Raw genomic sequence first — 22533 nt, 5'->3', positions numbered from 1 at the left:
TCGGGGGGGCGCCCCAGGGCGGCGGGACCCCGGGCCGGCCGGCGGAGGAGGGGCGGCGCAGCGCAGTGGGCCCGCAGGGGGAGCGGGGCGGGGTTGGGGGGGGCTGGTCATCGCACGGGGCCAGGTGGAGACCAGGGGACCACGATGGGCCGCCGCCGCCTGCAGGTCTGGCTGTGCGCCTTGGCCGCGCTGCTCTCGGGGGCACAGGCTAAGGGCACCCCGCTCCTGGCGCGGCCCGCGCCTCCCAGTGCCTCCCGCTACAGCCTCTACACGACGGGATGGCGCCCGCGGCTGCGCCCGGGGCCGCACAAGTAAGCGCGGGGACCGTGCAGCGGCGGGAGGGAGGGAGGGAGGGAGGGAAGGAGGGAGGGAGGGTTAGGGCCCACGCGGCGGGGCGCCACTCCCACCTGCCCGCACCATGCCTGGAGGGGGTGTGTGGGGGGAGTGGGACTGGGAGGCGTTGAGGTCCCCAGGATGCCCAGGTCGTGGCGCTGAGTGGGCCATGGATGGACTGGTCCTGGTGGGCGCCCCACTCTCCAGGAGACTTGGAGAAGTAAAATCAGCCGAGGGGTCCTGGCGCGGTGTCTGGGATCCTGGCAGTGCCCGCGGAAACCTTTCCAGCAAAGTAACATTTTCCAGCTGTGCTGTGAGCAAACTCCAGCGCAGAGGACCAGGTGGAGGGAGAGGAAGGACTGCCCCGCCCTGGGAACGGGTGGGGGTTCTTCCCCCCTCCCGCTCCCCCCCCCCCCCCCCACCTTCCCTCTCTCTCCAAGGCCTTGCCAGGTAGTGTAGGTCCGTGGAGCCCTGCACCCGACCGCTAATACCCGTCTGTGGCCAACCTGGCTCCAGAAACCCTGTGTGGCTGCCTGAGTATCTGGTGGAGGCGCTGGTGCCATGAGCTCTTTTTGTGCCACAGGCAGGCATCCACCCCCATTGGCTCGTATCTGAAGTTGCACTCTAATTACGTTTGAGAGGTACTGTAGGATGACAGCGCCCAGCCCACGGCCACCTTTAGTGGGCCTGAGCACATCACAGCAACGTTCTGGAGGAGGGAGCAGAAAGAACTGGAAGTTCACAGGAGCTGGAAGGTTGCATCAGAGGAGGAAGGAAGAGAAAGCTGATTTCAGAAGAGCCACTACATTGGGGGGCAAGGGGAAGGGGCAGATATCAGAAGCCTTGAAACCCAAGATAAGGAGTTTGGGACAGGTGAAGGAATTGGAGAGTGGAAGATGAGCCAAAGCAACTGCTCTAGAATCCACGCAGGCAGAGTGGGCAGCTATACCAGGTTGCTGGTTCTTTGTAGCACTTAACCCAGTGGGCCATGGATCAAGGACACAAGTAACAAAAAGTCCAGACTGGGCCCAGTCCAAAGATACTGCATCCCGGGGAAAGGCCCTGGCTTCCAGGACCAAGGAGAACAGACAAAAGAGACGTGGGTGTGGGAGTCTTGATGGCCTGCTGGGAGCAACAAGTGGGGGAAAGAGGGAGGTGGCCTCAGAGGCCTGACTCAGGCCCCATAATCCAGGGACCATTTTCCCCTGTAGGGCCCTCTGTGCCTATGTGGTACACAGGAACGTGACCTGCATCCTACAGGAGGGAATAGAAAGCTACGTGAAGGCCGAGTACCGGCAGTGTGGATGGGGGCCCAAGTGTCCTGCAGCAGTCACGTGAGTACACCCCTATTTTATCCACTTGCACAGCCCAAGCCCTCGTTTTACCTCTAGCTGGAAATAGAGCCTACTCCACAAGGCGCTGCCCTTCCTTGGATTTCAAAGAGCCCACCAGAGCCCCACGAAAGGAGGCTAGGTAAGACTCCTCCCACCACCAAGGTTTTGAACTTGGGACAGGGACTCCCCCCTGGAGACAGAAGCAGGGTCAGGTCGGAGCCTGGAAAGCCCATGAGATCAACAGGAGGGTCCCCAAGAGAAAAGCAGCACAAGCCTAAAAGGAAGTGGCGGAATCTGGTGAAGGAGAAGACAGTCATTCAGATAGTGGTTGATGCCACAAGGCATCTGGGAAGCTGGAGGGAAGACAGTGATCCTGAGAAGGAGGGGCACACAGGAGAGGTGGGCTTCCACCTGCATCCTCCATTCACTGGGCTCATAGGCCCTAAAAGGCCTCTCCCATTCCAAAGCAAAGAAACCCCTGGGAACTGGCATAGAGATGGAAAGATATCCAGACTCTATGCACACTTCCAAGGGCAGCCCTTAATACCAACTAGGAGACAGGAATCTTTGTCCACAGCTTCAAGATCCTGCTCTCTTGTCCTGCTACCTAGGTACCGCTCAGTGCTCAGACCCAGATACAAGGTTGGCTACAAGACAGTGACAGACCTCGTCTGGCGTTGCTGCCCTGGTCTTGCTGGAGAAGGCTGCCCTGAGCACCTCACCGATCATGGGGCCACTCCACCCCAGCAGGAGCCGGAAGCCCAGATTCTCTCAGGGCAGCCAGACCCAGGCCCCAGGCCCCCTCCCTACAACAGAGCGGCCCCTAGTCCCCATGGTGAGTCTGCCTGTGGACAGCCTAGCTACTCAAGAGACTAAGATCTGAGGATAGAGGTTCTCAGCCAGCGGAGGCAGGCAAGTTGGTAAGACACTTATCTCCAATTAACCAACCAAAAGCTGGAAGTGGAGGTGTGGCTCAAGCAGTAGAGTACCTGCCAACCTTGAAAGAAAAAGCCAAGTGAGAGCCTGAGACTGCATTCAAGCCCTAGTACACACACACACACACACACACACACACACACACACACACACACACACACACACACGCAGGCACTCATGCACGTACACACACTGGGCATAACACATAATCTACTACTGGCATTCCTATTTGATGGCTCACAGCCAAGGCCGCTGTGACCAACAAGAAGGTAGTTTTGAATAGAAAGCCTCTTGTGCCATCTGGCAGTGTGACACATTGTGTGAGCCAAGCTGATGATGTTTCTGGGGTCTCTCCTTTTTCCTAGGAAGGAAAGGCCCAGGGCTGTTTGGTGAGCGGCTAGAACGCCTGGAGGGGGATGTCCAGCGCCTGGCACAAGCATATGGTACTCTTGGTGGCCTGGTGGCCAGCCACGAGGATCCCAGTAGGGTGACTGATGGCCCGAGGGCTCCCGCTGCCCCTCCTGTGGGCTTTGGGGTCATCCCTGAGGGGCTTGCAAATCCCAGAGATGGAGCTGGAGTGTCGCTCCCACCTCCCCTGGGTGAGATCCTGAGCAAGGTGACAGAGGTGAGCAACACGCTTCGGACCAAGGTGCAGCTGCTGGATAAAGTGCACGGACTGGCTCTTGGCCATGAGGCCCACCTGCAGCAGCTGCGGGAGGCGCCACCGTCCCCTCTGACCTCCTTGGCACTGCTGGAGGAGTATGTGGATAGACGGCTGCAACGACTCTGGGGGAGCCTCCTGGATGGCTTCGAGCAGAAGCTGCAAGGTGTCCAGAGTGCGTGTGACCTGCAGGTGCAGGAGGTGAAGCAGCAGTGTGAGGAGGGCCAGGCGGCCAGCCAGCGGCTACACCAGAGCCTCGATGGCCGGGAGTTGGCCTTGCGTCAGGAACTCTCACAACTAGGTACTCAGCTGCAGGGTCTGAGCGTGGCTGGAGGAGCCAGATGCTGTAGCCAGCTGGCTTTGATCAGTGCCCGTGTGGACAGCCTCGAGAGGAACGTGCAGGCAGTCACTGAGGCCCAAGGAGGCCCAGGCACTTCGGCTAGGGATGAGCTTTCACGCCTCTCTGCTGCTATGCTTGAGGGAGGTGTCAATGGACTCCTGGAGGGCCTGGATGCCATCAATGGGACAGAGAATGGAGCTGGAGGTTGCTGTCTGAGGATGGAGATGGGAGGCTGGGGTGTGGGTGGCTTCGGCTCCATGCTGGAAGAACGTGTACAGAGCCTAGAGGAGCGTCTGGCCACACTGACCGGGGAGCTAAGCCATGATGGTGCTCCAGCCGGAAGGCCAGCGCGACCCCTGGTGCAGACAGAGCTGGCAGTGCTAGAGCAACGCCTGGTGTCTCTGGAGACCTCGTGCACCCCCAGTACTACCTCAGCCATCTTGGACAACCTTGTAGCCGAGGTGAAGGCCTGGCAGAGCCGGAGTGAGGCCCTTCTACGCCAAGTGGCCAGCCATACAGCTTTGCTCCAGCAGCTCAATGGCACCGTGGCAGAGGTCCAGGGGCAGCTGGCAGAAGGTACTGGCAGCTCACTCCAAGGCGAGATCACTCTGCTGAAGGTCAACTTGAACTCAGTGAGCAAGTCACTCACAGGCCTCAGCGACTCTGTCAGCCAGTACTCAGATGCCTTCTTGGCTGCCAACACATCCCTGGATGAGCGAGAACGCAGGGTAGAAGCTGAAGTCCACGCTATCCAGGAGCAGGTCAGCAGTCACGGCTCCAGGCTGAGAGCTGGACACAGGCAGGTCCTGAGCCTGCAAGGGGAGCTGGAGCAGCTCAAGGCCGGTGTGGCCGATGTGGCTGGGGGCCTGAGCCGCTGCCAGAACACAGCTCAGGAACTCCAGCATGCGGTGGGCCACTTTGACCAGAGGGTGGCACAAGTAGAAGGCACATGTAGAAGACTGGGCTTACTGGCCACCAGCCTGGACAGCTTGCCTGCCGAGCCGCTTGGGTCCAGAGAGGGCCTATGGAGCCATGTAGATCAGCTGAATCGCACACTAGCCCAGCACACACAGGACATCGCCCGCCTCCGGGATGACCTGCTGGACTGCAGGGCCCAGTTAGCTGAGCACATGAGGTCAAGGCGAGCCAACTAGGCACATCGGACAACGTCTGAGCTCCAGAGCCTTCCTACCTACTCTGAGCCTAGCCTTACCCACCAGCCTCCCCTGGCCAGCCTAGAGCTCTATGTGATTGTCCCAGCCATCAAGAGCCATCCTCGGTGCTGCACAATTCAGGATAGCGGTCAAGACAAGGCCACCATGCCTACAGACCAGGCTGGACTAAAGAGACCACACACATTCTCTAGTCTGCAACTTGTTTGTCTGAGAGATACATCAGCATGGAGAACTGTGTTAAGATCTCCAGGCCCAGGCCCACGCAGAGGCCAGTCCACAGCTCCCTTTGCCTGTCCACAAGGCAAAGTAACCCTTGGAGGCATCTGATGCTTTATCCCTTGGCTTCTGTCCCTACAAGACTAGAAGGAGGTTTGTGTGGGAAGATGATCTTCAATGGAACCCCTCTCATACCTGGCAGCTTCACAGATGCTGTTTGTGAACCAAGGACCAGAGGCTACCTGAGGTTCCCAGCTCCCCCACACATTCTTCAGGACAGAACAGAAGCAGAGACCCAGCAGCGCGCTCTCTGTATTCCCTTTGATCTTCCCTCATGGTGAGGGTGTAGGCAGCTGTATATCCCCAGAGGAAAGAATTGGATCCAGGCAATTTGTTTGGAGACTCTGACCTGATTTATTTGTTTATCTCATTTTTCCCAAAAGAACAAAGTTTCCTCTTCCAGCTGGATACTGGTGGCTTATACCTTGTAATCCTAGCTACTCTGGAGGCTGAGACCTGAGGATCACAGTTTGAAGTCAGCCTGGGCAGGAAAGTCCATGAGATTCTCCAGTTAACCAGCAAAAAGCTGGAAATGGAGCTGTGGCTGAAGCGCCCAAGCCCTGAGTTTAAGCTCCAGTACTGGCACACATGCATGCACACACACACACACACACATACACACACACACACACACACACACACACACACACACACACACACACACAGACGGGGAAAATCTTTTGCTCCCCTCCACCCAGGTCAGTACCTCTCTGCCAAGAGCAGCTTAAATTTATGTCAAGGCTAGGAGGCCAGACCCTGAGAAGGTGGCCATAGCTGGAGGAGAAGGGTTCCAGGCATGCTGTTAATGCCCTTGCAAAACCCCAGTCCTGCCAAGGTGTTTACACCGTGCTGAGGAATTCAGGTACAAAACCATCCAAGGGCAAGTGGAAAACGCAAGGATTCCTCCAGCCTGCGTGGTTCCCAGAGGCTCCGATGCCTCTGCTGAAGCACTCGGCATCACTGCTGACCACAGTTCTCACCCGTGCTGTCTTCAGGTCCCCACAGCCCTGCCCTCTGGTTTCTGGACATTTTAGTGTTGTGACACAACACTGTTGGAGAGCAGGTTCTGGATTAAAGCTTTCAGTCTGAAGGTGGTTTCTTCCTTACAGCAGTGGGGAAGGGGAGGCTGCTGGAGTTGGTGCCCTACACTCTGTAGAGGCTGGGCCAAGAGCTCTGGGCTGGGAATGTGGCTTGGAGGTAGAGTGCTTGCCTACCATGCATAAAGTCCTGGGTTCGATTCCTCAGTACCACATAAACAGAAAAAGCTGGAAGTGGTGCTGTGGCTCAAGTGGTAGAGTGCTAGCCTTGAGCAAAAGAAGCTCAGGGACAGTGCCCAGCCCTGAGTTCAAGACCCAGGTCTGGCAAAAACAAAGCAAAAAGCTCACTCTGCAGACGAGCACTGACCTGACCAGCAGAGGCTGGGGTGAGGATGAGGCAAGCAGAAGCCATATTCTCTGAACCTTTACGTGGCCCCTGCTCACCTTCACTAATGTGAAAGGTGCCCTGGGTGTCCACGCTTGGACCTGAGATACCAGGGCACCAGCAAGGAGAAGCAGATGCCTGGCTCAGCCGTGGGGCAAGGGGAGGGCCATACAAGAGCCTGGCTTTGGAGGGTTCAGTCTAGGCTTCCAGAAAGGAAGATGTGGGGGCAGTTGCCTTCTGCTGCTGCCAATATCTCTTCCTTCTTCCTCCAGACTTCAGGACTCGGTGGGGCTTCCCTCTTTGCAGGAATAGAGATAAGGCTCCATGGTACAGAGAGAACCCTGTAAGGGCCTAGGTGACAGGCATTTAAGGTAAGAGGAATATTGAGGCCTGTGGCTTACGGAGGAAGAAAAGGTGTCTGGGACCTGACTTCCAACCCCTAATCCTCCCACCAGATTCCCAATCAGTCCTGGGCCTGTCCAGGAAGGAGGAGACAGGGCAGGCTCAGACCAAGGCATCAAAGTCCACAGCAGGCAGTGGCTCCCGCCAGTAGCAGAAGTTGCTGAACTCCGGGTTGGCCAGGTCTGTGCTGGGACCACGAACTAGAGGTGGGAAGAGGAGCTCAACCACCTCGCTAAGCCGCTCATACCTGTGGGCAGAATGGAGCAGTACTGACCCCGAGCACCAGGCCAGAGTTTATCCCCACAGGAGGGGAACCTCAGCATCCATTCAGGATCTTCCCACGGGAGGAGGTAAAATGGGAGTGTGGGGAGAGGCTGGGACATGGCAGGGCATGGGGGATTTGTGGCCTCACGTGGATTTGTGATTCTTTATGTGTTCCTGGCTGAGTTCTCCCCGAGGGTTGACTGTGAAGATGCGGGACTCAGGCAGTCCCACCTGCTGGTAGGCAAAGACATCCTGTGGGAAACAAGAGGATTAGGGCAGTGGTACGCAGGCTGCTGGCAGGGGGCGGGGGGGGGGGGGGAGGCTAGATGTGGTGCAAACATGGGAAAGGAGCACACTCACATTGGGCCTGTTCCCAAATGCGGCATAGAAGGGTTTTCCATGGGGCAGAAACAGCTCCTGGATGTCACTCAAACAGGCAACTTTGAACACCTCTGGCTTCTTCTCAATTACCTCCCTGGGACAGCCATGGACATGGATAGGGAAAGGGGTCCAGAAGGGATAGGGAAAGGGGTCCAGAGAGAGGGGCTAGGTCAGATGACACCAGATGACACCTGCCCTAGTCCCAGCTGATACCCATGAGTGAACAAATGCCAGGCCTGCATTGTGCCCGCCCCCTACCCTCAAGGGATTGTGGGCTTGTGAAGGTCGGTTACCTGTGGAGGGCGGAGAAGAGGCTGCTGGGAGACAGCAGGATGGGGCCCTTGGGGAGGCCGCAGCCACCCTCGCTCACCCACTGCAGGTACCCCTTGGTGAGGTCGGCCATGCCAATGGCTCTTGCTGAACAGTACAGAAACTTGTACCCATTTCTGGGGGCGGCAGGGACAGAATGGTACAGAATTACAGGCGTTTGGTCAGACCTGTCCTACCTCCTTCCTGTTCCCCATCCTGGCCTTCAAACCCAAAGAGAGGACTTTGCAGGAGAAGGGACTTAGGGAAAATAGTTAGGCCCAGTGGGCCAGAATGGAGCACAGCTTCCCCTAGCCAAAGCCAACAGGTGGGCAGCTCATGGGAGCACTAAGGAACAGGAAGAAGGCCTCAGTGCTCCACAGACCTGTCAGGCTGCTTCTCTTATGAGCCCTGCTGGTCCCCAAGTCTGGCTTTCAAGGACAGAGGTCAGGATGGCCTAAGACATTTGCTTTCTTCTTCCCTCCAACTAGAAATCTTGCTCCAGACCCAGCCCAGCACTCACAGGTGGATTTTGTGGTAGAGACTAGTGATGCCCTGGTGCGTCCAGTCTTTCCCCAGCTGGGGCAGAATGTGGCCCAGTGCGTCTGACCTAGAGCAGGGAGGAAGAGTCACTCCAGCTATCCTGCAGGGTTCTCATGTTCCACAAGTGTGACCCAAGGGGGCCCAGCCCCTATCCCCAGGATAGCCCACCGGAAAGAAAGGGACCATGCTGCTCTCCCCGCACCAAGGTCAGAGGGAGGCATTCTCCATATAAGATCAGCTGAGGCTCACTTGGTGATGGTGCCATCGATGTCAGAGATGACCACCCTGTCGTCCCATTTCCACAGGTAGATGGTGGCCTTGCAGCGGCAGGTGCCCTGGTACTGAGTGGTCACACTGAAGACCACATCATTGGCACCTTCATGCAGATTCAGACACCGCTGGAGCCAGGCAGGAAAAGGTATCGTGATCTGCTAGCGCCAAGCATTGCCCACCCCCTCTATAACCACGGCCTTTGATCTCCAAAGGCCCCTGGTTCTCTTCTTCCTCCAAGCTCAGAGACCTTTCCTGAACGGTCTGGTAGACACACAGAAGATGCTGGTCAGATGCTTCGCATAGCACTGGGCCTGGAAGCTGTGACCTCCCTTTACTCCCCTATGAGATGAATATTAGACAAGCCATGCTTGTGACTCCCTGCTCAGATTTCTAGTCAGCCCCAAAGCTGGGGCTGTTCTTGGCATGGAGATACCTCATTGAAAAATGGAATTGCCTTCCAGTAGGGTCTTCACAGGGAGCCCCTTTCTCGGGCTGGGCTGCCCGGCTCACCATCCTCATAAAGAGAGACCTATCCCTGAATGGGGTCCATAGAGAAGGATGGTGACATCTATGCCCTGGCTCACCCTGCAGTGGATATGAGCCCCACCAGACAGATGACAGTTGCTCTGTACCCGTCTGGCTGGACCCTACTGACCTCCTCTTTCTCCTTAGGAAGAAAATATGTTGCTACCACAGACTCCACCCATTACAGAGCTCAGGGAACACATGACACAAAGCATTGGGGTTGCCAAAGTCTAAGGGGCTGTGATCAGCATTGATTCCTTGAGTGTCGTTTACAAAGGCCAACCCAGAACCAGCCCGTTTTTTGTGCAGGTAGATATAACAGAACCTATTTCCACTTAGAGGATCAGACAGAGAAATGAGATGGCAGGTAGAGAAGTGAGCTCCTGCCCCTGGAGGCATTTAAGTCAAAGCCATCAAGAACACTGCCCAGAGGATGGAGGCTCGCCTTTGGTGACCTGTGTCTAAACTAGGTCCAGAGGAACTCAGGGACAGTTAGCTCTCTGAGTTAGTCCCTGAGTTAAACAGTCCCACCTCCTACACACACACACACACACACACACACACACACACACACACTTACAATCTGATCAGAAGAGAGGCGGAGGGACTTCTTGTAGGTAGGAATGAAGGCTGGAGTGGGTAGGGGTGGAGAGGGGGCCTCGAGGATCACAGGGCTGTCAGGGGCATCGTCATCGCTGCTGAGAACTTCAGTCTTCTCTCTGTGAGCAGCATCATTGTTTAGGCTACCTCCCCCAGCCAAAGGCTCTTCATGTAACGTAAGGACTGACCCTTGGCTCTGGGCCTGAGCAGCCTGGAGCCTGACTCTTGTCACTCCACAGGCCCCCCCCTCCCCGTCTCTCTGGGGCTGAAGGTAGAGGTCCAGGATGCCCAGCCCCAGTGAACCTTCACAGCCAGATGCAGGGCCTGCCCTGGAATTGTTTGTTTGTTTGTTTGTTTCTGAAATACCTGGCAGTCACCTTGGCGCTTATTGCTAGTCCCCCTTGATTTGGCATCAACCCATCCTAGGTCACCTTCTACCCAACTTCTGGCAGCTGGATCACTTCAGAAGTGAGAAAGAAGAGGCCAAGCTGAGGGAGCAGAGAAGGAGGAGAGAGGAAGAGAGAGGAGGGAGAGCGAGCGGGGAGGAAAGGGGAGGGGCGGGGAGAGGAGGGGAAAGACTTTGTCCTGCTTAACACAGCAGCCCCTCATTTGAGCCAAGATACTGAGTGCCGTTTCAGCTTTGTCATTTCCCGGCCGAGGGACATGTAGTATGTCCATAGGCCTCAGTTTTCCAATCTGCCAAACGGAGGGTGGGGGGAGGCAGGCATATTTCTCAGGAAAAAGTAGTGTTTGCAGAATGACCAAGAACCATGATGAGTAGGGGGCGTGGCGCCTCCCCTCCCCTCCCGCGAGATCCTCCCAGGCTCCAGCTGCAGAGCCCACTCACCCCGGCTGGTCTCTGGCTGTGATTTTCTCCCTCTGGACGCTGCGCTGTGGGAAGAACACCCATCAGTGAACCCCACCTCCTGCGTTGTGTGGGCCCCGGTCTGGGACCATGACCACACACCTCCTCTGCTGGGAAGTCCCTGCGACGCCAGGAAAACCACCACCGCCCACCCTTCCGGGGCATCTTCTCTTTCTCCAGCTTGTCCACGGTGCTCTGTGGGCAGATGAAAGCCATGGAAGTTCTTTCTGCACACCACAAACCTACTTTACTTGACCTTGGGAGCCCCCCCCAGCCCCCAAACACAGAGTCTCAGCTAACCCTAGAGCAACACTGCTGTCAACACTTGGAGGCCCAGGAAGAGCACGCATGCGCGTGCGTGTGCTACCATGTGGCATCCCCAGGATACCGGCCAACCTCCAAGACCCATACAGGCAACCTCGGAAGGCCAGTGATCCTATCCCATGAACTGCCTCTCTCTCTCCATATGTTCCCATCGCTTTCTGATTCGGGCACCGTGACCTAGTGGGAAAAATGCTGATGTGTGCTACATAACCCCAAATGGAGCCCACCTGGGAGACAGTTGCAGAATGAGAACCTAAGTCAGGAAGATATGAGATAGGAGTGGATCAATGAGGTGACCCCTTGCACGGGGAACAGGCTTTTAGGCCTTTTAGGCCCTCTGAGGCCTCCAGTGGTCTGTTTGTCTGGGTAAGGTAAAGAGAGTCAAGTAAAAGGATGACTCTCTTCTTCCCATAGGCTCTGACTCACAGCCAGATGACAGAACCAGCTGTCAACATCTGGCTGGTAATACTCTTTGAGCAAACCTAAGGCAAGAACAATGACTCAAGTCAGGGTGGTGCCCTGATCAGCTCTCTGAGGGCAGAAGGGGCAGTCATAGGCTGGCACTCTAAGAGGGCACAGTCCTCTGAGAGAAGGAAGGAAGGCCAGGTAGAAGTTAGGAGGGAATGAAGAGTTCCTTTCCATCACTGGGCATCATTACATGCTCTGCCCTGTCCCGATCAGCCCCCAGACTACCCAATGGATGCCCACTCAGTAGACCCCTGCCATAGCTCACCGCACTTTAAGACCCCTCCTTTCCAGCACTTGGTTGAATTTAATACTCATCTAGGTGAGTATTCGCTAGTGTGGACAGTTTCTATTTGGTTCCTGATGGCTCCCAACATGGGCCTGACACAGAATAGGTACTCAACAGATGTGTGCTGACCAATGGGGCTAGTACCCACCCCCATCCAAGCCTGGAGGAGTAGTTATAGAAGAAGGGGAAGTGTGGGACCTCCTCTCCCAGGCCTCCTCTTTCAGATTCAAAATCCTCCTGTTGAAGATTTAATGTTCCTGGGCTGGGAATGCGTCTTAGTGGTAGAGTGTTTGTCTAACATGCATGAAGCCCTGGGTTTAGTTCCTCAATACCACATAAACAAAAAAAAAAAACGGAAGTGGCGGTGCGGCTCAAGTGCTAGCCTTGAGCAAAAGAAGCTCAGTGACAGTGCCCAGGCCCTGAGTTCAAGCCCCAGGATCAACCAAAAATTAAAAAAAAAAAAAAAAAAAAAGATTTGTTCCAATTTAGGAATGTGTTTATTTAGCCCTTTTCTAATTTTTTTTTTATGGATAGTGCTAAGAATAATTATGTGTGGTTAGTGACAGGAAGGGGAAACTGAAAAATATTTATCTGGGGGGATAAACAGTGAGGATATTAAATATGTAAAAGGGATTACATTACTATTTCAGTAGCTTTCTTTTTTTTTAAAAGTATTCTTTTTTTTAATTGTGAAAATACCGTACAGAGGGGTTACAATTACATGGGCAAGATAATGAGTACATTTCTTTTTTCTTTTCTTTTTTTTGTCCATTGTGGGGATTGAACTCTGAGTCTGGCACTGTCCCTCAGCTCTTCAGCTCAATGCTAGTGCTCTACCACTTGAGCCAAAGCACCACTTCTGGCTTTTTCTGCTTATGTGGTACTGAGGAATCGAACCTAGGGCCTCATACATGCAAAGCAAGCACTCTACCATTGAGCCACCTTCCCAACCCTAAAGAGTACATTTCTTAGCAAGCATTGTTGCCTCCTCCTTTGTTTCCCCTTCCCATCCCTTCCTATCCTTTTCTGATTTTTTTTTTTTTTTTTTGTCGGTCATGGGGCTTGAACTCTGTGCTTGGGGACTGTCCCTGCACTCTTCAGCTCAAGGCGAGCGCTCTACTGCTTGAGCCACAGCACCACTTCCAGTTTTCTAGTGGTTTATTGGAGATAAGAGTCTCACAGACTTTCCTGGCCAGGCTGGCTTTGAACCATGATCCTCAGATCTCAGCCTCCTGAGTAGCTAGGATTATGGGCGTGAGCCACCGGCACCCAACCCTTTTCTGATTTTTGTTCTGAGTTCCTGAGCTATTGCTGGGCAACCATGTCCACACCCACACAAGGACAAGCAGGGCTTCAGGTTCCTTTCTGCCTCCTTCCCCAGAATACCTCTTATGGCCAGTGGCCACACCACTGCTTAGCCTCCACTTCCTTTCCAAACTCCCCAGACCCCAAGGCTATGGCCCCAGCAATGTTCTAACCATTACCTTGGGCAAGTTCTTCTGGAAAGCTTGCAGGGAGAGGATTATGGGAGCAGCCACAGCCCAGTTATAGTGCCTGGAGAGACAGAATGGGGTGCCAGGGCTGCTGCAGCTATGGGGTCATGGAGAGGGGACTGCTCAGCCCACCAGCAGCCCCGGACTGCTACTCACTTCTCATTGATTTTCACCACGAGATTTGGGTCATCCAGGAGCCCGGGGTTTTTGGTGAGGTCCTGATAGGAGACGATGTGCTGGTTGAACTTCTCTGGACACAGGCAAAGAGTGAGGGGTAAGGCTGGTATACCCTATGTGATCCACTGCTTCCCATGGAGCTCTGGGGCTCCCCCATTATCTCCCCCATACCTCCTTCCCCTTGGTTCTTTTACCTGACAAGTTTCCTCCCTATCTCTGACACTTGCACTTGATCCCACCCCCCAGGAACTACAGGATAAGTCAAGGCTTTTTAGAATCAAGCATGTGCTTCATGGGGACGGGGTACTGCCCAGCCCCTGATGGTTGGGGTGGGCTCCACAGGTCACAGAATGGCCGAGGAGCCCAGCCTAGCCTCATTCCCCCTGGTACCCCACCCTTACCAGTCTTCCCTGCCTCCCCCTGGTTCCTGAAGGGGGAAGGGGTGTCTTCCCTGCTCTCCGCTGACCCCCATCTTGGGTCATGGTTAAACATACCCAAAGAGATGTCCCGGCTGTCAGCCAGGCCACCACAGAGGGACAGTGCTATCATGTCCACAGAGTCCTGAAGAGATTCTGGCACACGTTCAAGGTTGGGGCTCCCTAGGAGCTTTTGGCTGGTGGGCTCACTCCACCTCCTGGCCCCCATCCCACAGTCACTGTAGGTAAAGAGGCCAACTGTGAGATAAATCCAAGGAAGGCTGACCTAGATCCCCCCCACCCCCACCACAAACTCCTCCTAAGCCCTTGACTGTGGTCCATAGGCCCCAGGAACCCCAATCCCAGAGCCCAGGCACCTCTGTGGGAAGTAAAGGGCTGCATTTTCAAAGTCCAGGGAGGGCAAATCATCCAGGTAGATGTCGCTGGGGCCCAGGTGCTGGCTTCTCTTCAGCGAGCCTGAGGGAGGAGGAGCGACACTCACAGGCTGAACACATGTTCAGTGATGTGAGCAGCTTGTGGCTGCTTGCCTTTGGATGCCCTAAGGCAAGGGTGCCCGACAGCCATTTCGGCCATGTCAGAAACATGTCAGGTCTGCCACTGCAGACGAGGTATTTTCTGTGGCCTCAGGAGCCACTCAAAATGGGGCTCGAGTGACAGAGAAGTGAAACTTATTCTTTTTCTTTGATTTTAATTCATTAGCTGCTCTCCATTCCTTGGGATGAAACCTTTCTCCTGCTTTGCAGTTCCCTATGCCTAGTATCCTATCCCCTCTGGTGAGATCTGGTTCTTTTTTTTTCTTCTTCTTCTTCTTCCTGGTGCCAGACAGGGCCTCGTGCTCTGGTTTAGCTTTTCCATTCAAGGCTGGTGCTTTACCACTTGAACCACAATTCCACTTCTAGCTCTTAGCTGGTTAATTGGAGATAAGAGTCAGATTTGTCTGCCCGGACTGGCTTTGAACCTCAGAATCTTCAGATCTCAGCCTCCTGATTAACAGGTGTGAGCCATGGGCACCCAGCTGGAGATATGAATCTTTATTTTCCACATCCATATTACCCACCCAGAGAGGCCTTTCCTGATCATGCAATGTAAATGATCTCCATTCTAACCAATTGCTCCTGGATCATGCCCTTTCTTGTTAGTGGAGGTGATACTTGTCTCCCCCATGGGACTTTAAGGCTCACGAGCACTGGAGCCAAGCACAGTGCCTGGCATACAACAGGTGCTCAAAACGTGCGGCGTTCCAGAGCTGGCCCAGAGGATAACCTGAGGCCAAGAGACGCAATACGAGGGGGCCTCCAGCCATCACTCACCTTTCCCCTTGGGGGCCTCTGGCTTCCCAGAGGGAATGGGGCCCTCCAGAGTGGCCCAACTCCAGGATTTAGTGGCAGGAGAGAGGGCGGCCCCTCTGGAGCTCTCAGTGCTGGTTTCTTTACTCTCTAGGATAGGGAGCGGGGGGCCTCCCAAAGCCTCCTTCCAATGGGACTCCACATCAGGCTGAAGCAGGTGAGCACTAGATTGGGTTTGCAGGATTGGGGGTCCCAAAGGGTCCACAACCACAGAGGAGGAGGTGCTGGGTCTCCCTGGAGGAGGAGAAGGTACCCCGGCGACACTGTCAGGAACCAGCAAGGACTCTGGCCGCTCCGCTTTGGCCACCTTCAAACAAATATGGGAAGATGTAGGCTGGGGCACAGCTGCCCCTCCATACCCACAAAGCCTTTAGGAAGGTGATCTGAGTTCAATCTTGACCTTTGGGGGTGGGGAGGAGAGGGGTGCAGAGAGCCCCCAGAAGACATAGACTGGAGGATAAGATGGAGGAACTCACCTTAGGCAGCCTTCCCCAGGCCCACTGCATGTGGGACTCAGCTCTCAGGGGACTGGCCTCTGGTGTCTTTAGCTCCAGCTCCGAGTCACTCTTAGGGGACATTAACCCATCTGAGGAGAGGCTGCATAGAACAAGTTCTCAGAGACTCCCCTGGTAAGCTGCCTCTCCCAGCTACCCAGCCCAGCCTGGGAGGGAAATATGCACAACACATATGCCCGTGTTGAAGATGCAAAGATATAAAGAGTATATACATATATAAAGAACTCCCACAAATCTACAATGACAAGGCAATCCAGTTTTGTTTGTGTTTTTGTTTTTGTTTTTGTTTTGGTCATGGGGCTTGAGCTCTGGGCTTGGACGCTGTCTCTGTGCTCTTCAGCACAAGGCAAGCACTCTACCGCTTGAGCCACAGTACCACTTCGGGGTTTCTGGTGGTTAATTGGAGATAAGAGTCTTCACAGACTTTCCTGCCCAGGCTGGCTTTGAACCATGATCCTCAGATCTCAGCCTCCTGAGTAGGTAGGATGACAGGTGTGAGCCACTGGCACCTGACCCCCAATTTTTTTTAAATTATCAAAAGACTTGATCATTTCACAAAGGAGAAAGGCAAGTAGCCAATAAACACATAAAATGTGTTCTCTGAGTCATTAGTCATCTGAAAGATGTAAACTGAAAACACTCAACTTGAGTCTGGAGTACCGATCCACAGCCCACCTGAGTGCTTACCTGGCCTTGGGGGGGCACTCGCCATCCGAGTAGGGGTAGATGTCTTTGGACTGCAGTGAGGGTGTTCCTTCCACCTGGTCACTGCCGAAGAACCATAGGAAAATGCTCACTGATGGAGCAGACTGCCCCAGGCATGAGAGCCGGGACATCAGGGGGTGTAGAGGTGAAGCAACTAAAGCCCAGAAAGGTCAAGGCCGTTGCCCAGAGTCCCACAGCATCAGCAGAGGAAACAGCACGGGGACCCCAGGTTGTTGTCTCCTACCCCCTCAGCATCCATCTTGTGTCTACACACCTTAGGGACTCAGGCTTTGGCTTCTCCCGTGGGGACAGCTCACTCTCCGCACCCGCCTCCAGCTCCTCAGAACTGGAATCGGTGGTGACTGTGCCCTCCTTCCGCTTGGGTTTCCTCCTGCGTCGCCTCTTCCTCCGCCCGGTGAGGACGAGGCCCTCGGGCTCACTGGCTGTGCCAAGCTGAGAGTCCGAGGGGCCACCAGACAGTCCCCCCCACGGGATGGGTGAGGTACAGAGGCGAGGAGGCACGTCTTCCTGGGGGACAGACCCGGGGGGGCAGCACAGAGAGGGCTCAGGTTGGGCTGGGCGGCTCTCACCCACTCCTCCTGAGCCCTGCCTGAGGCCCAGACCCAGCACTGAGTTAGTTTGGGGTCCAGAGCAGATGTGCAGGATGGACAGCGATGGTGGCATCATGGCCTTCCAGCCATGGCAGCCACAGCTGGCCACAGAGATCCTGGAAAGAGGTAACGCAGCCCTAGGGAGCTGCCAGACATCCAGGGAATTGGGCAGAAACATGGGCCTCAGCCTGTCATCAGCTCCTCTGCTCACATTGTAGTGGGCACCTTCTTCTCCTCTAAGACCCAGCTGGAGGGCTGGGAAGGTGGCTCAGTGGTCGAGGGCTTGGCCAGCATGCAGGAAGCCCTGGGTTTGATTCCTCAGAACCACATAAACAGAAAAAAACCAGAAGTGGCACTGTGGCTCAAGCGGCAGAGTACTATCCTTGAGCAAAAGAAGCTCAGGGACAGTGCCCAGGCCCTGAGTTCAAGCCACAGGACTGGCAAAAAAAAAAAAAAAAAAGATCCAGCTGGATACTAGCTCTTCCAGGAAGCCCACCCTGACCACAGCTCTAACTCCTTCACTGCCATGACCAAGTTATTCCATCATTTGTCATCCAGATTGGTCTGGAACTTTCTTTGAAGGCAAGGGTCACTCTTGTCTGAGTCTGCTGCGTAGTGTCTGATTATATAGTAGGAGCTCAATTAAAGTTTGACAAGTTCAAGTAGTTGAATTTCCTTTCTTGGCTTGTGCTAGATTCTGCCTCTTTCTGCATTCCAACTGCACACGTCAACAGCAAACCCAAACAAGCCAGACCTTATGCTCAGTGTCCTGACCATTTCTCATCACACTTGTCTTCTCTGAGCTGCCCGAGAAAGGTGTCCCCAAAGCTCAAGGTGCCTCCCTCTTCTCTCTCTCTTGTCTTTCGTGGGGCTTGAACTCAGGGCCTGGGTGCTGTCCCTGGGCTCTTTTGCTAAAGGCGAGCGCTCTACCACTTTGAGCTACAGTTCCACTTCCGGTTTTCTGTTCGTTAGTTGTAGATAAGAGGCTCACAGACTTTTCTGCCCAGGCTGGCTTTGAACTGTGATCCTCAGATCTCAGCCTCCTAAGTCTCTAGGATGACAGGTATGAGCCACCAGCACCCAGCTTGGTACCCCTCTTCAGAGTCCTTCCTGAACTTCCTGGGATGTGGGTCAGACCAAGCTGGCTCCTCTCTCTGGTCTCCGACAACAAGCATCTCATGAAGATGCCAGCTGAGCCTCTGCACAAGATTTCTGCCCAAAGGGAGCTGTGGAGGGCAGGCTCAGTGACAAACACCAAGATTCACCCAGAGGGAAGGGGTGGGGGCAGGCACAAGCTAATGGTAACTCACCTCATCGCTCTCTAGCTCCTGGACGAAGAAGGCCTCCCCACTGTCCCCCAGCTTCATGTGTAAGTCCACAGGCTCCCCGTTGATCTCGATGTCCACCTGCAATGTGGGTAGCTGGCAGGGTCATGTGGGCAGCATCTGAGCCCTGCATTTCATGCTCCGACCACTGGGACTGTAACTCCTTGCTGTCCCAATCTCTGCTCTTCCTGGAACGATCTCTCTCCAAAACTCAGCACAGCTGCCTTCCTGTTTCCATGCTTCTCTCTCTTGCTCGCCCACAAAGCATGGCTTCAACCCAGACCCCCAGGCTGCCGGCTGTGTGGACAATGGTGAGAAATAACTACTCGCTGGGCAGTTGGTCCAGTCTAATCTTCACAGCCACTCTAGCTGTGGCTCCTATCATTACTTCCATTTTATAGATGAGGAAACTGAGGCTTGGGAAGGGTATTAAGTAATTTATGAGGAAATGGTTTCATAGCAAGGAAGTATGAGCCCAAAACATCGGAGTCCACAGTCCCAAACTCTTATCCTCTGAGGCACACTGTCTCCTCCAGGATATATTTCCCTAGCAGGGTTCTGCAAGGTTTACTGTTGCCTCAATGTGAAGAGGGATCTGGGACCGCTTTACCGCTATTCATACATGGACCTGGCTGCTTCTAACTAGTTACTTGAACTTGAGCTTGAACTCAGGGCCTGGGAATTGGCCCTTAGCTTTTTTGCACAAAATTTATGCTCTACCACTTGAGCCATCATTCCACCTCTAGTTTTTTTTTTTGGTGATTAACTAGAGATAAGAGTATCACAGACTTTCCTGTGCAGGCTGGCTTTGAACCATGAGCCTCAGATCTCAGCCTCCTGAGTAGCTAAGATTATAGGCAGGAAGCTAACCTTGGAAAGTCCCCAAATACTTGGCCTGGGGACATCACCAACAGTTCCCATTTATCCTCCTACACCACACTACCATCACTAGGGAGGTGGAGCCCGTCCATGGTTATGGGTGGAGTGGTCATCTTGAAGATATAACACAATTTAGCAAGAACCCAGCATGGCCACAAGAACCTGTGGTCACAGCATCTGTGAATGCCCAACTGTGCTTCTTCCCTGGACATACAGAAATCCTTCCAGACCCACCCAAACCCCCAAACCATCCCCAAACAGTACACTAAAGAAGAGAAATCTGTCTATCTCCCCCTCCACCAATTAAGGAAGGCAAAGTCCTCCTAGGACTGACATGGCTGCCTTATCATTTTGGGAGTGGGAGTGTGTGTGTGTGTGTGTGTGTGTGTGTGTGTGTGTGTGTGTGTGTGTGTTATGTGTGCTAGTAGTAGGGCTTGAACTCAGGGCCTGGTCTCTCTATGCTTCTGGCTTTTTGCTGGTTAAGTGCAGATAAAGAATCTCATGGAGTTTCCTGCCTGGGCTGACTGCGAATTTCAAATAGCCTCTCAAGTAGCTAGGATGACAGTTGTGAACCATTACCATTTGATTGCTGCCCTATCTATTTTTGTTTTGGTCAGTCATGGGCTTGAACTCTGGGCCTGTGTGCTGTCCCTGAGCTCTTCAGCTCAAGGTGAGCACTCTACCACTTGAGCCACAGAGCCACTTTCAGTTTTCTGATGGTTTATTGGAGATAAGAGTCTTATGGACATGGGGCTGGGAAGGTAGCTCAGTGGTAGAGCGCTTGCCTTGCATGCATGAGGCCCTGGGTTCGATTCCTCAGCACCACATAAGCAGAAAAAGCTAGAAGTGGCTTGTGACTCAAGTGGTAGAGTGCTAGCCTTGAGCTGAAGAGCTGAGGGACAGCGCCCAGGCCCAGAGTTCAGGCCCCACAACCAACAAAAACAAAAACAAGAGTCTCAAGGACGTTCCTGCCCAGGCTGGCTTTGAACCGTGATCCTCAGATCTCAGCCTCCTGAGTAGCTAGGATTACAGGCGTGAGCCACTGTCGCTGCCCTATCTTGAAAAACCCACTCACAGTGACCACCCTGCACTCACCACCTTCTCTCTTGACCTCAGGACGCCCAGCTTGCCGAAGCGCACATGGAAAGGTGAGCACCTAAAGGAGCCATCCGCCTGCTTTACCACCAGCACGTCGATACCCCCGCTCAGTGTGGCCGGGTTTAGACCCCGGTACAGCTCCTTCACAGTCCCAAACACCGTCTCGGCCAGCTGTCCCACGTAGTTCATGGCTGGTGCTGGTAGAGACGGGCACTGCCACGCTGCACCAAGGCTTCCTCCGTGGAGAGCGTTGGCAGCCTGACCACCAGATGCCTGGGCTTACGATCTGTCCTGCCACAGACAGGGGGTACCTCTGCGTAGTCACAGCAGCTGAGCCGGGGAAAGAGAGAATGATGGGAATCCCCAAGGTGGATGTAGTCTAGCCTCAGCTCACCCACCAACCTGCTGCTGGACTCTTGAACAGCCGGCTTCCTTCTCCAGCTGCTGATCTCCACATCTGTACAAATAAGAACACAGAGTAAGACAATACCTGGGTGTCAGAGCCTCGAAACGCCATGACGCATGTTAATGATCACAGGGCTTCATGGGCATGGCTCACTTAATCTCCACAACAACCCTGCAAGGCCGGCAGAGCCAGTGCTATTATTATTCCTGTTTACCCAGGAGCCAGCAGAGGCTCAGAAAGGTGGAGAGACTTGCCCAGTGTCTTATACCTGGTATGGAGAGGATCTGGGATTCAAATACAGGGAGAGAGCCCCTAGAATGACCCCACCATGAAAAGAGAAGGAGGTAGGCAATGGGGTAGCCTCACGGTAAATCAGCCCCAAGTTCCCTGCTAGGTAATGAGTAAGGTCTTAAAGGAAGTGGGGAGAGGAGGTTTTTCCATCTGAGAAATAGGTTGAGCTGCCTTACGCTTTCTGGTTCTCGACATTAAAAGGGGACTTGCTGGTGCATTGTGGCTGAGTTGTGGAAATCAGGAGTAGGATATCCCAAGTACCTAAGATTTGGTTCAGACCCATTCCTGAGGGCAGACACGTAAGGCCCAGTCTTGCCTATAATGTGAGGCTGAGGACCTCACACTTCAACTTCTTTCTCAGTTTTCCTGGTGGGGGAATGTCTGTCCTCATCCCACCTCCCAGGTCAGGCCCACAGCCTGCCTTCAGGGTCTGCAGGCTCCAGTTTTCAGCCCTCAGTATCAGCTGGTAAGCTCTCAGAGCTACATTCTGGCCTTGGGCCAGAACTGCTCCTTCCCCTCCAACCAGACCAGTCCCTCCAGCTCTCCCGCTCAGGGAGCCAGGGCTGGGTGAGAGGCTGTGGTAGCCACACAGAAAAGCCAGGGCTCGAATGAGAGCCACCTCCAAGGTGGCATGGTATCCATTGTACCAGCTGCAGCTCCTCACACCTGCCCTGCTGGTTAGGCCAGTGACTTGCTTTCCCTCTGGCTACCAGGATCATCTCACTTCCCCAGAACCCTGGGGAAGACATGCAAGATCATCTCTCCAAGAAGATAAAGGACAAATGCAAGGATAAGTGACTTACTCAAGCTCTATTAAGGTCATAGTGTTCAGATTGTATGGTAAGTAATGACTCAGGGCTCCTGACTCCATACCACACGCTCCTTCCAGACCATGGTCCCCAAACCACACCATAGCTGTCTACAGTGAAGGAAGGCAATCCAATCTACAGCCACCCCCATATAGCTTTGTGATGCATTGCATTCAGAATGTAGTCCAAGCAGGCACCAGTGGCTCACTCCTATGATCCTAGCAATTCAGGAAGCTGAGAGCTGAGAATCTTGGTTCAAAGCCAGCCTGATCAGGAAAGTCCATGAGACTCTTATCTCCAATTAACCAGCAAAATGCTGGAAGTGGAGGTGTGGTTCAAGTGGTTGAGCACTAGCCTTGAGCAAAAAAGCTCAATTCTGGCTCGCGCCCCCACACACGCACAGTGTGGTTTATATGCCAGTGGCAGCAGCATCATAAAGAGCTTGTTGGAACTGTGGAATCTTGGACCCAACTCAGCCCTTTTAGGTTTATATCTATAGTTTTAGCAAGATCCCCAAATACTGCCTGTGCCATTTAGTGCTGGAGAAGATCTGGCACAGTGTTCATAGTCCACAGCCTACTCTTGGGAAGAGCCTGAATGACAAAAATCCAACAGACAGCATTTCTCAGGGAATGCTGCTAACCACATGTCCTGTACAGAAGATTCCTTCAGTCTGTATCAGAGCTTCATAAGCAGGGGGCACAGCATGCGTGTGTGTGTGTGTGTG

At 54.1% G+C, this 22533-nt stretch overlaps 2 protein-coding genes across 4 annotated transcripts; one reads left to right on the top strand and one right to left on the bottom strand.

Moving 5' to 3' along the window:
• The first annotated feature begins 144 nt into the window (after positions 1–144).
• Positions 145–4758, top strand: Emilin3 (elastin microfibril interfacer 3). Of its 2 annotated transcripts, none has more exons than XM_042694722.1 (4): positions 145–311; positions 1545–1667; positions 2279–2500; positions 3129–4758. In XM_042694722.1, exons 1-4 carry the CDS (start codon positions 145–147, stop codon positions 4756–4758), a joined length of 2142 nt encoding a protein of 713 aa, XP_042550656.1. The 2 variants fall into 2 exon arrangements, with proteins under 2 accessions (XP_042550656.1, XP_042550655.1); XM_042694721.1 differs by having other exon boundaries at positions 2279–2502; positions 2969–4758.
• A 1640-nt stretch (positions 4759–6398) lies between these two features.
• Positions 6399–20564, bottom strand: Lpin3 (lipin 3). 2 transcript variants are annotated; one of them, XM_042694472.1, is made up of 19 exons: positions 20298–20564; positions 18309–18404; positions 16662–16915; positions 16370–16450; positions 15644–15764; positions 15132–15474; positions 14178–14277; positions 13879–14039; positions 13364–13457; positions 13199–13268; positions 10739–10831; positions 10619–10662; positions 9752–9890; positions 8623–8771; positions 8354–8440; positions 7818–7970; positions 7504–7618; positions 7292–7395; positions 6399–7126 (listed from the first exon to the last, which is right to left on the bottom strand). In XM_042694472.1, the coding sequence occupies exons 1-19, from the start codon at positions 20487–20489 to the stop codon at positions 6982–6984; spliced, it is 2541 nt and encodes an 846-aa protein (XP_042550406.1). In that variant the 5' UTR covers positions 20490–20564; the 3' UTR covers positions 6399–6981. The 2 variants fall into 2 exon arrangements, with proteins under 2 accessions (XP_042550406.1, XP_042550407.1); XM_042694473.1 differs by lacking the exon at positions 10739–10831.
• Positions 20565–22533: the final 1969 nt, after the last annotated feature.

This window comes from Dipodomys spectabilis, unplaced genomic scaffold (genome assembly GCF_019054845.1).
Source record: "Dipodomys spectabilis isolate Male_0828 unplaced genomic scaffold, ASM1905484v1 ptg000175l, whole genome shotgun sequence".
Lineage (NCBI taxonomy): Eukaryota > Metazoa > Chordata > Mammalia > Rodentia > Heteromyidae > Dipodomys > Dipodomys spectabilis.
Note: the sequence above shows the minus strand (reverse complement) of the source record. Positions and strands in the feature narration are given on the sequence as shown.

Bases quoted from the DNA above. Each gene is read 5' to 3' on its own strand.
- Emilin3 (XM_042694721.1), top strand. From the start codon at position 145: ATGGGCCGCCGCCGCCTGCAGGTCTGGCTGTGCGCCTTGGCCGCGCTG. The intron at 312-1,544 runs GTAAGCGCGGGG...TTTCCCCTGTAG, and splicing joins CTGCGCCCGGGGCCGCACAA to GGCCCTCTGTGCCTATGTGG. The intron at 1,668-2,278 runs GTGAGTACACCC...CCTGCTACCTAG, and splicing joins AAGTGTCCTGCAGCAGTCAC to GTACCGCTCAGTGCTCAGAC.
- Lpin3 (XM_042694472.1), bottom strand. From the start codon at position 20,489: ATGAACTACGTGGGACAGCTGGCCGAGACGGTGTTTGGGACTGTGAAG. The intron at 14,278-15,131 runs GTGAGTGATGGC...CTCCTCCCTCAG, and splicing joins AGAGGCCCCCAAGGGGAAAG to GCTCGCTGAAGAGAAGCCAG. The intron at 7,971-8,353 runs GTGAGTGCTGGG...TGCCGCCCCCAG, and splicing joins CTCTACCACAAAATCCACCT to AAATGGGTACAAGTTTCTGT.